The sequence below is a fragment of the Lissotriton helveticus genome, chromosome 10 (genome assembly GCF_964261635.1).
Source record: "Lissotriton helveticus chromosome 10, aLisHel1.1, whole genome shotgun sequence".
Taxonomy (NCBI): Eukaryota; Metazoa; Chordata; class Amphibia; order Caudata; family Salamandridae; genus Lissotriton; species Lissotriton helveticus.
The window spans coordinates 258419701-258436323 of record NC_136071.1 but is presented as its reverse complement, the minus strand read 5'-3'; the positions used below and the strand labels follow the sequence as shown (position 1 = coordinate 258436323).

General features: G+C 43.3%; 1 protein-coding gene across 1 annotated transcript in view; it reads left to right on the top strand.

Moving 5' to 3' along the window:
• Positions 1 to 16623, top strand: part of VILL (villin like) — a 337454-nt gene that overhangs the window by 158103 nt on the left and 162728 nt on the right. The window contains exon 5 of the mRNA XM_078665275.1: positions 12275 to 12383. Coding sequence (XP_078521401.1) covers positions 12275 to 12383 — 109 coding nt within the window. The remainder of the gene's footprint in view (positions 1 to 12274; positions 12384 to 16623) is intronic.

Genomic DNA, 16623 nt, shown 5'->3' with positions numbered 1-16623 from the left:
CTGAGATAACCGATAATCAGATAATTGACTTAAGCACTCCTTCTAATGATTTAGCCCCTCTTCACGACATAAATGTACCTTCCCCTATATTTACTCCAGTGGGGTCCGACCAACACCCCCTTAGCATACCAGATGGAAAGCCTAAAAAACCATCCATTAAGGAAACCAAAAAGTGCCCCAATAGTTTCTCTGGCTCCCCGCCGAAGAAGAGAAGAAGGAAGTGTGCATTTAAAAGGGGAAGTAGATCTTCCACCAATCCTAAGAACACCCCGCTCACGACCCCCCAAAACGGAGGGAAAGCGGACACTATAGGGCACTTGATTCCTAAATCGATATCCGCTCCTAGCTATGAAGGGTTATTAAACGATATCAATTGTCTTATAAAGGCTCTGATTCTTCCCCTCACTGAAAGGGTTATAATGTTAGGGGAAAAAATTGATCAAATCCTTCAAGGGCACAAGGGTATACCATGTCATAAATCTGAGGAACCTAGAAACGCAACTCAGCCTATTAAACAACCACACTTTGAACAACCTAAGCTAACGACTGGTACTTCTAAAATAACTACAAAACCTACAGAAGGGATCCCCAAACCAGTGTTTGACAGTAAATCCCTTAAAAAATCTTCTTTAGCCAATAACACTATCACCAAAGATACGCCCCATTTCAATACAGGGACCCAAAAAAGATGTTTTAACATTACAAACCCCCCAGGTAATTCTACCCTTGCTCCCAAAATAAGAACAAGATCAAGAAACGTTGTTGATTTACCCCCAGAATGCCTAAACTATGTCATCGTACTCACAGGTGTTCCGCCTACGCCAGAGGGTAAACTAGAACATCATTCTAACCTCAAAAATAAGGTTATCTACTGGCTGCGGAAAAACAGACCACTTCCAACACACCTGAACGGTGACATCGTCTCGGTCAGACGATGCAAGTGGGTGGGCTCCAGACCTAAGGACATCGAGGGTGATGTGATTATAGTCAATTTTAAAGACCATAGACTGGTCACATACATCAGCGATTGGTTCCCTGGGAAGGGTGAGGGGGGGATTGCCACACATAATCTAAGTTACTTTTACCCAGAAGCTCTCATGAAGCCCCCACCCCCAAACAAATCACCAATGAGTAAGAGAAACCATCACTTCATGAACAAATGGAAACCTGAAGGCCCTCATGGACCTACCATAGCCTTGTATCCAGCTCAAAGACATTATAATGGAAATAACTCTCCCTTCATCCAAACAATGCCCACTCCTCTTCAATTCAAGAGCCATAGATCACACGTTCCCTACAGACCAGATCCATCGATGAATCCGTGGGCCCATGACTTCTTAAATAGTACTAGTGATTTTTGTTTTCCATCTTGGCCGCCAAATCAACCCCTGCCAAATTACAAACATCCTATTACCTATAATCATTGGGACAATTTTCATTCCTATAATCCCAAGGACTCCTGGAATATACCGTTGTCTAATTTATTCTATCCTCTCTCCGGTCTAGAAGAGAATGAATGACTCAATGGGATTGATACAAGGCTGAAGCTGCTTGATGGGTACTGGATGCGTGAATGTCCCACTGCCCAAAATGTTTCAAATGTTTCATCTAGTTCGTTAAAGGAGCAACAGGATAACATGATAGGGGGGGAAATTTCACCAAGATATGCTCCGGACCTCATTCCCGCACTATATCATTCCCATCTATCCTCCCATGATTGCATTTCTGCTACTCCCACAACTACAATGGCCATCCCAAATATATCTCCTCCGCTTTTGCGGAATTCCGTAGTGAATATTGGTAGCCCACAGGCGGCCATTAGTAGGGTACCTCATTTCTATTCCCTGCTATCATGGAATGTGGCGGGCCTAGGAAGCAAAGTTGCCAATAAAGCCTGGTTAGATGTCATACACAAACATGCTATCCTTTGCTTCCAAGAAACATGGCTTCTTGAAGAAGTACATTTGTTAGGTTACCAGACTTTTCACTCCCCGGCCATGCCGTCAGCACAGGGACACAATAAGGGTGGCCTCTGTATTTATGTTTCAACAACTGTGGATGTTAAGATTCATAAATTTTTCTCTAGTCAATATTTCCAATTATTATCTTTTAAATGGGGTCACAATGAGAAAATTTTATTAGTGAATTTCTACAATAACATGCCTAATAGTGAAATGGAGCCCACTATGATAAATATGTTGTGTCACATGGTCCGATTTGACGATTCTGAGGGAGCAAAAAAGATCATCTGGGTGGGGGACTTTAATTGCACCATTTGCTCGCCGATTGAAACAGACTTGTGTGGTTTATCAGATTATGGGGTGGAGGGCCCAATACACTTTTCTCATACAAAGATGGGGTCCCTTCTAAATGGTATTGTTTTTAATTTTGATTTTTCATTTGTCAATCATATTTGTTCACCCTCTGCCCCTTTTGAGCCAACCTTCTTTGGTAGGGGATGTAACTCGATAATCGATTTCGCCTTAATAACCAATGCTAATCCAGGGTTTATAACTTCCTGGGAAGTCGGAAAAGATATATCGAGTGACCACTACCCTTTGATAATTGGTGTAAATGTAAATGGGCTTTTTGACAATAAGGGAAAGCCCCGCATTTATCCATATAAGATCAACTTATCCAAAACCAACGGATATGTTGTTAAATGGGAAAAAATTGTGCCCAGTGCGTTCCTACAGAAGTTGATTACCCATTGTGCTGTTGATGTTAATGTATGTTTGGAGGAACATGGGACTTCTAGTAATGTTATGTCCGCTTTTTCAAATATTCAACACCAGATTAAAAATATGCTGGTCCGAGTCCCTAAAGGTAACCCAATAATCCCTGAAGGGTGGTTCAACGGGAAATGCACGAAAGCGCTGAAAGATCTAAAAGGAGCCCTGTCCCTGAAACCAAGAAACCCTCCTTTAATACGCGAGGCCAGGAAACTATATAAATTAGCTATTAAAGAAAGAAGGTTGGCACTAAAAAAGAGAGCGTGGGAATCACTGATGGAGGCCTCTAGACAGAAAAATAGCTCTCATTTTTGGAGGGTGGTTAAAACCTTATACCAACCGAGGGAAAGTGGTAACATAGTGGATTTAGCCATAACTGGTGAAAGATGGCTAGCCCACTTTAGTCAACTGTATAATCAGACGAGGGCTGGTGACACTATAGTACCCTTAAGGGCGAGTCTAATTACAGAAAAAAGTGCAGCCAACAATGGCTGTGAACACCTCTCATCCCACCCATTTCCAATAGACTTAACCTTTACCATAGAAGAAGTCCACGATGCCATCAGGGAAAGCGCTTCAGGTAAAGCAGCAGGACCTGACTGTACCCCGGTAGACGTTTACAAAGCAGAACCGGATTTTTGGGCCCCCCTGCTCACAAACGTTTTAAACAAGGGAAACCATAGCGGGTTCATTGAAACCTGGTCAGATGCCATCGTGGTCCCTATATTTAAAAAGGGCAGTAGGGATGACCCTACCTGCTACAGGCCAATATCCTTATTAGATGGCCTAATGAAAGTGGCAGGTAGAATTATTTTAAAAAGACTACAATTATGGGAGGAAGATCATAATGTGGTGTCCATTTACAGTACGGGTTCAAAAAAGGCATAGGGACCACTGAACAGTGTTTAAATCTGTCCCTCCTAATCTCTAAGTACACCCAGGTCAAGAGTGGAGCTCTCTTCATAACTTTTATCGATTTAAGCTCCGCTTTTGATTGTGTGGATCATTCACTACTATGGACCACACTGGGCGAATTGGGAATAGACAACAGTATTATTATTTTTATTAAAGAGCTTTACAATAATTCAGGGGCAAGAGTGAGGTTCGGTAAACAGGGGGAATGCACTGAGAAATTTCCAATCTCAAGAGGGGTGAGACAAGGTTGCATTTTGGCCCCACGGCTTTTTACCTATTATATAAATTCAATCGGGCAACACCTCTCTCTTCTACCGAATGATTACCCCACCGTGAAAGGCGTACCCGTACCAATTTTATTGTATGCCGACGATGCGGCTATAATGTCCCAAACCCAAGTCGGTTTACAAAGGGCGGTAACCAACTTTGCATGCTACATGAAGGACAGAGGCCTCAGAGTTAATATCTCTAAAACATTTACCATGCCATGCACCAGGAAGCTTAACAGAGCCCCTTGCAACATATTCCTGGATAAACAAAAAATAGCTCTTACTGATGAGTTCTGTTATCTAGGTGTTCTGTTTGACAGACGGTGCCGCTGGAAGCCTGCGATTGCAGCCAGAAAGCTGGCGTTCATCCGCACCATGGGTGCCTTGCGCGCTTTTTCTGATAGACTTGGTGGTAAGCCAATTAAAGAGCTGATCCAGATCTATCGGGCTAAATGCGTCTCAATAGCTACCTATGGTGCGGGTTTATGGGGCATTGAGAAGGACCACTCCCTGCAGGGTTGCGAAAATCAATTCATTTGTTACCTATTGGGAGTGCCTAAAAGTACCTCTACGTTCATGGCGCATATCGAGGCAGGATTTAAATAACTTGGTGACACCATTAAGATGTCCCCAATCCTGCTGTGGCATAAGGTGTGGGTCACACACGAAGCTAGTTTCAACAGGGATCTTATTGAAGACTGTGTGGCCTTAGATGGGGTTGCCAACTTTAGATGGTTATCATATGTAAGATCAACATTTACCGATCTGGGTCATCCAGAGTATTTCGAAAATCCTAGAACCTTGGAGGGTATTCCAAGATCAGTTCTTAAAAAATTGATGACCACTCACTTAGAAACTGTGAGATGGAACCTTGAAAAACTAAGACATACAGCTTTAAGTTTTCAGGAAATTACCCCTAATGAAGGTTTGCAAACCTACCTGGCCGTGGTACCCAGTTCGTACCACCGAATGCTTCTGTCCCGCCTGCGCCTGGGGACTTTTTATCGCATGGTCACCTTACCTAATATGAACAACTGGTCATCCAGTAAGTTGATCTGCCCATGTGATAACATCGCAGTGCAATCTAACATACACATTATGTTTTTCTGCAAATTATATACATACCCTAGACAACATTTTTTGAAACCTTTATTAAAACGTTGGGGTTTAAGAAATTGCAGACCAGCCTTTCAAAAACTGTTACAGCTAGAAGACGACCACGTTATTTTTGCCGTCTCATGCTTCTTAAAATCGGTAATAAGGTACAGAAAATCTATGTGGCAAAACATTTCTCCTCCCGGTACTTTGATGCCTGTCGTTGTTCGATGATATTGAATCTTAATCTTACATTAATGGTGTTTTATTCTGTTTCCTAAATGAATGTCTTTTAAATGTTTTTGTAAGCGACTATTTGTACCAATCATGTATATGAATTTACAATTGATGTATTTGTTGTGCTTTTATGATTTTATTTGAAAAATCGAATAAAGCTTACTAAACCAACCAAACCAGTGTACCTCTTGTCTTTGAAATGGAAGGTAAAATCAGACAGTATTGTGAAGTTGGGAGTTGTACTGTAAACGTTGCAAAACCTGACACCAGGCCTTGAAAAACTGAGTTTGAGAGCCGGGGGAAGTAGACCGATACTATCCTTCAATCTAAACCGCGCCACCTCGCAAGTGTCTTCAAAGCCCAAGATGATTGGTTCTAAAGTACAGTTGATCACATTTCTGCCTATAATGGTAAGCCCCCTACCCCTGCCTGGGAACCAATCAAGCCTGGCAATAATATACATGTGGGCAGCTGCCACCAGATCTGGCCCCAAGTCCTCCTTGACCCAGGTTTCTGTAACAAACAGACACTCTAGATCCACGGCCTAAATCAATTCACACACTTCTACATTCTACACTGTTTAACCACAGAGCGCGCATTAGCCAAAGCACAGGAGATCTCCTCCTCAGAGTGTGTTCCCCTTTATCTGACCTCTATCCCTTCCTTAATAATGGATGTGGACACTGTCTAATCAATGGTTCATCAGCATTCCAATTGCAATGTGTGCAGCAGTGAGTTTTAACAGTGAGTTGAGTTTTAGTTTTAGCTAGGTTAAGGGTGCACAATCCTCCCTCTTACCTTGAAGGCACCATTGAAATTATTCTGCCTGTATTGAATACACTTACTCTCAGGGGAGTTATGTCCAAATGGGCAGCATTTCTGGCCCCTGGCGCCGTCCAGGTGCGGACGGGTGCAGGAGGGCTTGGCTTGGTGCGCCAGTGGCATGCCAGCTGTGCGCATCCGCACCACGGGCGCGCTAATTAGGGATGTGCATGAAAATGACTTGACCTCTAACAAGCATTGAAGCGGACCAGTCAAAAATGGCTGTTAAGTATAAATTAATTTTGAACGAGGCACTTAAACACGTGCTCCACTCTCCAATCACTTGCAACAACAAACAAGTAATACAAGGCTGCAGGTTCCCCCAACAGAATTTGTTCAAGTGCACAACCAAAGTGCTGTGAAATTGAAAGATGCACAGCATAATGTGTAGCGGGGCCACAGCACATCCTACCTTAGCCTGCGACATCCACGCCACAACCACTCTAAATAGGGCTTTGTGTGAAAATGAATAGACTGCTAACAAGTGTGGAAGTGGACCAGTCAAAAACGGGCGCCAAGTGTAAAGAGTTTTGAGAGGGGCACTTAAACACGTGCTCCACACTCCAATCTCTGGCAAGGACACCCTACAATAGCTGCATATTATATCATATACTATAATATGGTAAACAGTAGTTCTCACATCTTAACAATCATCCTACAGTGTTATACTTGTCACCAAGTGCTCTGCTTGATGATTTTTCCACGTTTGGCGTTTACACTGCCAGTGGATTGCCTTGATGGCTTCCGCATGTTATACTGCATAATAATTGAATGGTTCAAGTATGCATGTAAGATTTTATAACTTAAAATGGTATTCTTGTGGAATATCATGCCGACATTTAATTGTTAATAGTAGAGGTGAACCAGTTTCTAAATCTAAGATATAGTGAACCAGGACTACCAGTTTATTATTTTCTTTTTTTAACTTTATTTTTCCAGTTATACATTATTACAATATAACTCTAGTAACAGACAATACATATCTCATAATGTAATTAGTAGAGAGTTGAGTACAGAAGTCCCTTTTCCTAAAGGACCCACACTGCTGTCCCTTGGTGGATACATGTGTAAGGTGGCTGGATACAGCACAAGTGGTCAGTGGTGTATACCGAACTGCTTGTCAGACACCTAATTCAGAGCCCTGGCAGCCCTGACTCATGTTCAGCGTATTCAGGTGTCCCCTCTCCAGAGCCACGGTTCAAGTCCTCCACCTGGGTACGTAAATATAATTTCAATGGCTGTCATGTGTCTCTGTGCCTTGAGGCTGGGGGTAACAGTTCTGTGTGCATATCTAGTTGCTAATTTCCTCAACCATGGCGAGTCTGCAGCCCTGATCCTCCTCGACCTCTCAGCGGCCTTCAACATAATATCCCACCACACCCTCATTACCAGACTCCACCACATTGGCATCAGAGGAATTGCCCTCAAGTGGATCACTGCCTTCCTAACAGGACAGACACAGAAAATCTGCCTACCGCCTTTCTCCTCCGAACCCAAGAGAATCATCTGCGGTGTCCCCCAAGGATTCTCCCTCAGCCCCACCCTCTTCGACGCCTACATGACTTCACTGGTTGAAATTTCCCCCACTCACAGACTCAACATCATCTCATTCGCTGAAGACACCCAATTCATGTTCTCTCTCACAGAAGACACTGCCACGGCCAGAGTCAACTTTCAGAATACAATGTCCAACGTCGCCGACTGGATGAGCTCCAACTGCCTGAAGATAAACACGGACAAAATAGAAGTGCTCATCTTCGAGGAGAACACCTCCCCATGGTATGACACATGGTGGCCCACCTTTGGACCTCACATTCCTCCACCAGCTATGCCCGCAGCCTCGGCGTTATCCTGGACAACGATCTCTCCATGAAGCTCCAGGTGAACACAGTAGCCTCCTCATGCTTCCACACCCTCCTCACGCTACATAAGATTTTCAGATGAATCCCAGACAGCACCAGGAATATAGTAACTCAAGCCCTCGTCACCAGCCGACTGGACTACAGAAACGCTTTCTACGCTGGAACAACCTCCCATCTCCTAAAATGACTACAGATTATACAGAATGCCTCAGCTAGGTTAATCCTTGACCTCCCCAAATAGACCAACATCACCTCCCACCTCAGAAACCTCCACTGGCTCCCTGTCCAGAGGAGATGCCAGTTCAAGCTGATGACTCACGCCTACAAGGCCATCACCATGCCAGACCCTCCTACATCAACCACCACCTGATTTTCCACCAGTCAAGCAGACAACTCCAATCCACCTCCCTCACCTTTGCACACGTCCCTCATATCCGGCGGAGCTGCAGAAGAGGTTGTTCCTTCTCCTACCTCGCCTCCAAGTCCTGGAACAACCTCCCTCTCCATCTCTGAACCTCCCCCTCACTTCAGGAAGAGACTCAAGGCCTGGTTCTTTGACTAAGGCTGTCCATTCCTCAATGTCTGGGTAACTCCCGGAGCGATAAGCTGCGCTATACAAATACCGATTGATTGATTGATTTCAGCATACCGGCTCAGCAAGATACTGTTTAAACTTTGGGGCCCTCCCCCACCTGTGCTCTACCAGCTGCTTTGCCAACAATAGGACCAGGGCCACAAACTTCCTGTGTGGTGCCTCTATATCTTTGACATAGTCCGGTAAGGTCACCAAGGGGTCCAATCATATTTCCTCATTCACCATGCTGTACAGCGCTACAGTAATCTCCCCTGAGTAGGCAAATATGGAGGGGCAGCTCCGCAACAGGTGGAGGAAACCTGTCCCAGGTGAGCCACATCTGGTGCAGCAGTCGTCATTGGGCAGGCCAAACCTATGCAGCCTCTTCAGGGTATAATAAAAGCAAGGCAGCAATTTATATTGTATTATTCTCAGCCTACTGCTTGCAGAGATTAATCCTGTCCGCCAAACAGAATTTCCACTGCATCTCAGTGATGTCACAGCCCAGCTTCTCGTCTCAGGTGAGGTGAGGGAGGAAGGGGACAGGGTGATGCCAATAATACATGTAGTGTGCTTGGGCATAGACATAAGACATCTCCATATTTGAGGCTTCAAACTTCCCTTGGTGGAACGGTAGTTTGAGTGCCTCTCATTTCAGCTGGGCTTGTTTCCCAACCCATATCAACCAGACCAGTTGGGGCTTGAGTGATGAAAAAAAGGTCGTAGCGAGCGGGAAGGGGATGTTGAAGAATATATATAGCAACTTCGGGAGAAGAACCATCTTAATTAATCCTATTTTTCCTCCCAGGGAGAGTGGGTGCTAAATCCAGCAAGTAACCTGATCCCCAATAGTCTTGAGTAGCATTGTAATTATCCCTCAGCACTGCCTCCCTATCGCTGTGGAACCAAATGCCCAGATATATAAGCTAGTCAGCTCACCATTGCAGGGGAAAGTCTGTTGGGACAATTGGGGGTCTGAAACTTTCCCCAGTTGATTTGTATCCCAGAGAGTACTCCAAGTTTCACAAATATTTGCATTATTAGGTTCATGCTTTTCCTCTGTTCACGCATATATCAAAACCATGGGCCCGGTCGCTTTATCGAAGGGCTTTGTTTGAGTACTGCCGTCTGAGTGTGGTAGCCAGTGGCTTCACTGCCAGCAGAAACAAGAGCACCAACAGCAGCAAACCGTGCTGAGTGCCATGAGACAAGGCAAAGAGCTCCAAGCACATCCAATGTGTAGATACCATGGCCACAGGATGGGTGTATTAGAGGTGTATTAATTTGACAAAGGATTGGGCCATTCTCATCCTATGTAGAATGGGGAATAAGTAATCCCACTCTAAAGAATTGAATTCCTTACTGGAGGAAGACTGTGGCATTCAGGGCTATATTGTGGTCTTGCAGAAGAACAAACAAGGTGAGTGAATACATTGATGAATATGCCATTAATAAAGTGATCAGCTGTCGTCAGAAGATGTCCCGGGGCTCCTAACAGGATAAGAAGGAGAGTGGCTGTCTAAGATTCAGCACGACTGGTATAGCCAGGGTTTAAGCCTTTTCTTAAATTAGGGTTCGTCAGGAGAAGCCTGAATAGATAATGGCAAAGGATTCCATAAGTTTGGGGACTAGATAAGAAAAGGAACAGCCTCCCAGATGGACTTGCCACAATGGTGGAACCACATGCAACAGTTGATTGTAGAATTTTAAAGATCTGCGAGGAACATAAGGCTGAATTCTATTCATAAGGTATTCAGGACCTTTGTGGAGAAAGGCACAAAACCAATGTAGAGACCTTAAAAACCTGAGATCGAGTCATGTCTGGGAATGGTAAGAAGGAGCCGGGCAGCAGCATTCTGAACCTGCTGAAGGGACTGGAGAAGGTACTCTGGAAGGCCAAGATAAAGAATGTTTACATAACCAAGGCGTGAAGTAATCAGAGCGCATACAATCATTTTCCTTGCTGATTCAAGGACCAGGCTCAAGAATGTTTTTAGGCTTTTTTTTAATTCGAAAAACAAGTAACAGTGTTCACCTATGGTGCAAAAGAAAGGTCACTATCAAATCTGACACCCAGGATCCTTGCCTGCTCCACCCAGTTCTGTAGGCCACCAAGAACTAGACCAACGAAACGCATGCTTTGAACTCATACAGTATAACTTTGATCCCCTTATTATATGCACCTCAAAAACCCTACACGTTATCTACCCTTCCCGACCAGACAGATGCCCATGATGTGGCGCATCAGAGACGGATTTTCTACATGTGGTGTGGAATTTTACAGTTATAGCGCCCTTCTTGAGCGATGTGCTGCAGAATCTAAAGCTGGCCACTGGATGGGAGATTGAGGGCACCCCACGTGAAGTGTTACTGAGCCTGCTCCCAACCCCTGCAAAAAAGAAACGTAGCCGCAAGTTTTTAATGCTAGGGTTGGTCCTGGCAAAGAGGCGGATAGCCATTAAATGGTTGAATGCCCAACCATCCGGATATAAGGAATGGCTGCGAGATATGTCTGAATGGGCAGTGGCTGAGGAGGTCAGGATGAAACACGTAAGATGGGAGGAATGACTGGAGGATGATCTGGTAGCGTGGAGACAGATGCTCTTGACCTGCATGGAGACGAGACTGAATCTGGTGAACATATTGAGTATGCATAGAAGAGAGGTTGCTGTACATGATATACATACTGGGACACTTGGTCGCAGGGGGTTACTGTAACAATGAACAAGAGCAATATTGATATGATAAGAAATATGCATGATACGAAGAAGGATTCTGCCACTGCCACATCTTCGTAACTAATCGCAGTAAAAATCTCTATCTACAACTTTACTTGAGCTGTACGAGGGTGGAGGAGTTGGGAACTGTTTACACACAGTTATTAATGACTCATGCGGTTACTTCTTGTAAGATGTGTTGTGATAATGATGGTTGTAAAGTGTATTGAACTGAACAATCAATAAAAAATATCTAGAAATAAAGCACTAGACCAACGCGAGGGTGAACATCGAAAAAGTATAACTTCAATGTGCACAGGGTATGTGAGGTGGAGCTACCAGGAATGAATCCGACTTGATCAGGTCTTACCAAATGTGGCAATAATAATGTTAGGTGGGTTGCAATAAGTATAGCTAGTATTTTGGGTCCCAATTTATCAGCGAAAGCGGTCGCTAGGAGTCGCATTTGTGAGAGGCCTTATCTGGCTTTAACAGCATAATTATAATCGCCTACCTCAGGGACTGGGCTAGCAATTTCTTAACACTAGGAGAAGCGACCACTTCTTCTTTCTGGCCTATTCCTTTAGTGGCCCATCTGAAATATCCTAAGGTAATGTTCATTCCATTAAGAGCCCCTTTTACTCAGATGGGTCTGAAATAAAGTCTCCTGTGAATAGTTTCAAGCTCTCCGACCTTCTTTTGACATGCTGTGTGGGTGGCTTCTTCAAACAACTGGTCATGTCAAAGACAGACAATGAGTGCTCCTTTGGAACAATGCAGCGCTGTCTGTTGTCACACACAATAAGTGGAGTTGCAAGAAAACACTGACTTTATCAGTTCAAACAAGGTGTCTATTAATAAACGGTACTGTCTGCATTTTCTCTCTCCCTTATATGTTTTTGAGGAAAAAACTGGGAGAATCACCTAGTCAGTTTACTCCCTCTTTCACCATTTTCATACCATTCATAACATTTAAAATTCTGAGACAGTTTCTCACTGATGTTGAGGGATGCTATTAGAATAACTCTTTCCTTACCATTCCTTCCCACAGATACAAGAAAGGGGGTGTGGCTTCAGGATTTAAGCATGTGGAAACAAATACGTACAACATCCGACGCCTCCTGCATGTCAAAGGGCGGAAGCATGTAGCAGCCTCTGAGGTGGGTATCTGCAGATGTTATTTATGCCTCCTCTAACAAAGATTAAGTAGAGTAATGCAGCATTGTAATGGATAGCGAGGAGGTCCCATGCCCCATCTCCAAACGTGTACTGAGACTGGTACATGTACAGATATTTAAATGGCTTGGGCTGAGCAGGAGCTCCGAAATTAGTGGGGACCTTCCTGCATCAAAGGAGTCATATCCTAGGGTCATAGAATAATGCACACATTTCGTAGATTGTGGTGCACTATTAGATGATATATAAATCCAAAAATATATCTGTTCCCACTTAGGACTAATGCAGAATTCTGATTTATTTCTCAATGTTTCTTGGAAAATCCCAACTTCAGTGACTTCAGTTTTACATGGTGTGTAATTTCTTGATCTAATGGCAAGTCTACTTGGTATTTGTAGAGCTTTGAGGTTTATAAAATATTGTTGCACCATTATTGTAGAACTTCATTGTTTCTGAACTGTCCATATTTCACTGTTGGAAGTATTTGATGCTTCTTAAACAATTGCTGCTCTATTTTTGGAGTACTACAGGAGCCCTGAACCATTCCAGCTCCACTGTTTGAGAAATGCATGGATTGATTCTTGAACCAGTGTTTCTACACTGTTAAAGAAAGGCAAAGCTCCAGGACTATTACAATGCTGTAGCTGTATGACTTTATTTGCCCCACGCTATTGATGATACATGATTTATGGAATCATTTATTCCCTGAATAATACTGCCCCACTTATGGGCAAAAGCGTAGTATCTGAATCTTTGCAGCTCTATTGTTGTAGAAATACTTGCCAACTGAGCAATGGGGCTCCACGGCTGGAGAAAATCATCGCTTGCTCCAGCAGCATTATTACTGGATACAAATATAGTTAGCTGCAATATTGTTGGAAATGTGCATATTTAAGAGCCTCTGCACCCCCATTTAACATCTTATGGGATTAATTGGAGAAGTGGAACATCTGCCCAAACTGCTCCGAGCAATTATGTCCTTATACAGGAGGGCCTGGGTTTGAGTGAGGGGAGGCATCCAAAGCAAAGATCCATACAGTCCGAGGATTAAAACAGGGTTGTGTGCTGGCCGCTCTGCGATTCAACCTTTACACAGCGGACTTGGGCCCGTCCTTCTCTGGAGCAGCATTAGTCATTCCAAAAATTTGCGACAGGAGAATTCCTCTCATGCAGTAAGCGGATGACTTAGTGTTGCCAGACCACATGAAAAATGGTCTGCAAAAAACTCTTACCGCTCTGAACATGTACAATCTCAGGAATGAGCTTGTTACCAATGGGAGTAAAACAAAAGTTGTGATCCAAAGAAGAGGCTCACTAGATGGCGGCTGGGGTCACTGAGGTTGGACTGTGTGCAACACTATAATTATCTGGGAGCTTGGCTAAGCGAAACTGGGAAATCAACCCTGCAATTAAGACATGAAACATGAAAAACAAGGCAAGAATGGTCATGTACACTTTGTGAAAAATAAATGCCACTCTTGACAGCTGAATGGCCACTGCAATACAGAGAGTGGTGTCTGCCAAATGGCTACCGTGCTTAATTACATCCAACAAGCATTTCCAGGCATGCAGGCAACCACCCTAGAAAAGATCCAGTGCACAGCCTACAAGAAGTTATTCTATCTCCCAAAACATACAAGAAACACCTTGATTAGGCTGGAATTCGGGCTAGTGCAACGAAACCTTGAAAACTTGGCAGCCCCGGCAAAATATTACTTCAAGGCAATAGCAGCCCCCAAGACCACCTCAATAAAATTAATTTTCACTAGTTCCAATAACCCATGGTCCAATAACCTAGCTCCAGCAATGGAACGTCTGCAACTTATGGTGGAGAACTGGGATACAAGTAGGATCTTCTATGCAAGTATTAAAACTACAATAAGGAAACAACTGCATCAGCACTCACGAAAGTTGAATATGGATGCCCTTCTAGCCAAAGACCCGCATAAGTCTCTAATAACACCTCAACTGAATATCCCAGCCAAACTCCATCTCCAACAGGCAGTGGATAAACGCGCACTAAAACAAGTTTTATCAGCAAGACTAGTTCCTCTCCCAATCAGAGAACTGTACCCAAACTAGAGAATGCTTCAAAACATCACCTGCTGTTGTTTGTGTAACTACAGAAAGGAATCTCTAGCACCTTTATTACTCTGTTGTCACGCATTGCTACATACCCATCGAACCTTTCTAAGGCCTATATTCCTACAACATGGAACTTGCTCAGTCACAGAGGCCCATTCTCTTCTATATAACTTGGAATCAGTGTTTGAAATGGCCAAATTCAGGAAATGCATCTCACAAGCCCGTAATCAGCTAAGGAGCAGGAATGACCAACAGTCAAGCTGTCCACCATCCAACACAGCCAGGGGCTGGGATAGTGCTGTCCGCGTCACAGCAACTAACTCTGACTAAGACTTTTGTGTGGTCCAATTATATTGTCTGTCTAGGGGTACATCACTACTCCTCACTGTATTCCCACTGCTATTTGCACTTTAAAATGTTGCACATACTTTGCCACTGTATTCCGCACTTTAACTTCATGCTTGTGTGTGGCCACAATCTGTGTTATCATCCCCGACACGATCCTACCCTTTACTTGAACTACCTGAGTACCTCAAACATCCTCTAAGCACTGCACTCAGCACTTTAATGCATGCTTTTCTCTCTCATTTTCGCCAAGGATGCCTCCGATAGTTGTACTTGGTAATAATTTTCAAGCAATTGTGTCATTATGAACATGTATTTACATATCAACACAACTTTCAAAGAATGTTTTGAAAAGGTTCTTTTTTGGTACGATAGCTCTATGGGTTTTAAGGACTTTTGTAATTATTTTAAGTAATCACACAATAAACATTATTGCCATTGTCAAATGCCTGTTTCCTAATATTACTGCTGCATTGTTAGAAAAAGATGTGATTTTTACTATTGCTGCTCCTTTGTTGGCTAAATGCATGAATACTACATGGCTGCTTAAGTGCTAAAGAAATGCATTATTCTTACTATTGCTGCTCTGCTGTTTAAATGATGCACAATTACTATCATTTCTGCTCTAGCGTAGCAGTAGTGCATAATTCATACTGTTACTCCCCTATTGTGGAGAATTGCCTAGTGCCTGCTGTTCTTGCTCAGGTGTTAGAGAAATGCATGATTGCTGCTCCATTGTTCGAGATATGCTTGATTTCAAGCATTGTTCCTCCAACATTGGAGAAATACCTGATTTCTGCTGTTGCGGTTCCATTGCTTGAGATATGCGTGATTTATTCAAGCATTGATCTCTCAATATCGGAGAAATGCCTGATTCCTGCTATTGCGGCTCCATTGTTTGAGATATGCATGATTTCACGCAATGTTCCTCCAAAATCGGAGAAAATAATGATTCCTGCTATTGCGCCTCCCTTGTTTCAGATATGCATGATTTCAAGAATTGTTCCTCCAGTATCTGAGAAATGCATGATCCTACTGTTGCTGCTCCATGTTAGATATGCATGATTTCAAGCATTGATCACCCAGTATCGGAGAAATGCCTGATTCCTTCTATTGCGGCTCCTTTGTTTGCGATATGCATGATTTCAAGCCTTGTTCCTCCAATATCTGAGATATTCATGATTCCTGCTATTGTGGCTCCATTGTTTCAGATATGCATGATTTCACGCATTGTTCCTCCAATATTGAAGAAATTAACGATTCCTGTTATTGCGGCTCCATTGTTTAGATATGCATGATTTCAAGCACTGTTCCTCCAATATCGTTCTTTCTGTTTCGGAGAATTGCATGATCCTACTGTTGATGCGCCATTCTGAAGAAATACACAATTCCTTTTATTCTTGCTCTGATGCTAGAGTAATGCATGATTCAATATCGGAGAAATTAATGATTCCTGGTTTTGCGGCTCCATTGTTTAGATATGCATGATTTCAAGCATTGTTCCTCCAATATCGGAGAAGTGCATGATTCCTGCTATTGCAGCTCTATAGTTAGAAATGCATGATTTCAATGATTGTTCTTCCAGTTTAGCAGAAATGCATGATCCGACGGTTGCTGCTCCATTGTGGAGAAATACATAGTTCCTGCTATTCTTGCTCAGATGTTAGAGAAATGCATCATTCCATCTTTTGCTGCTCCATTGTTAAAGATATGCAGGATTTCAAGCATTGTTCCTCCAATGTCGGAGAAATGCATGATTTCTAGAATTGCCGCTCCAGTATTAGAGCAATGCAT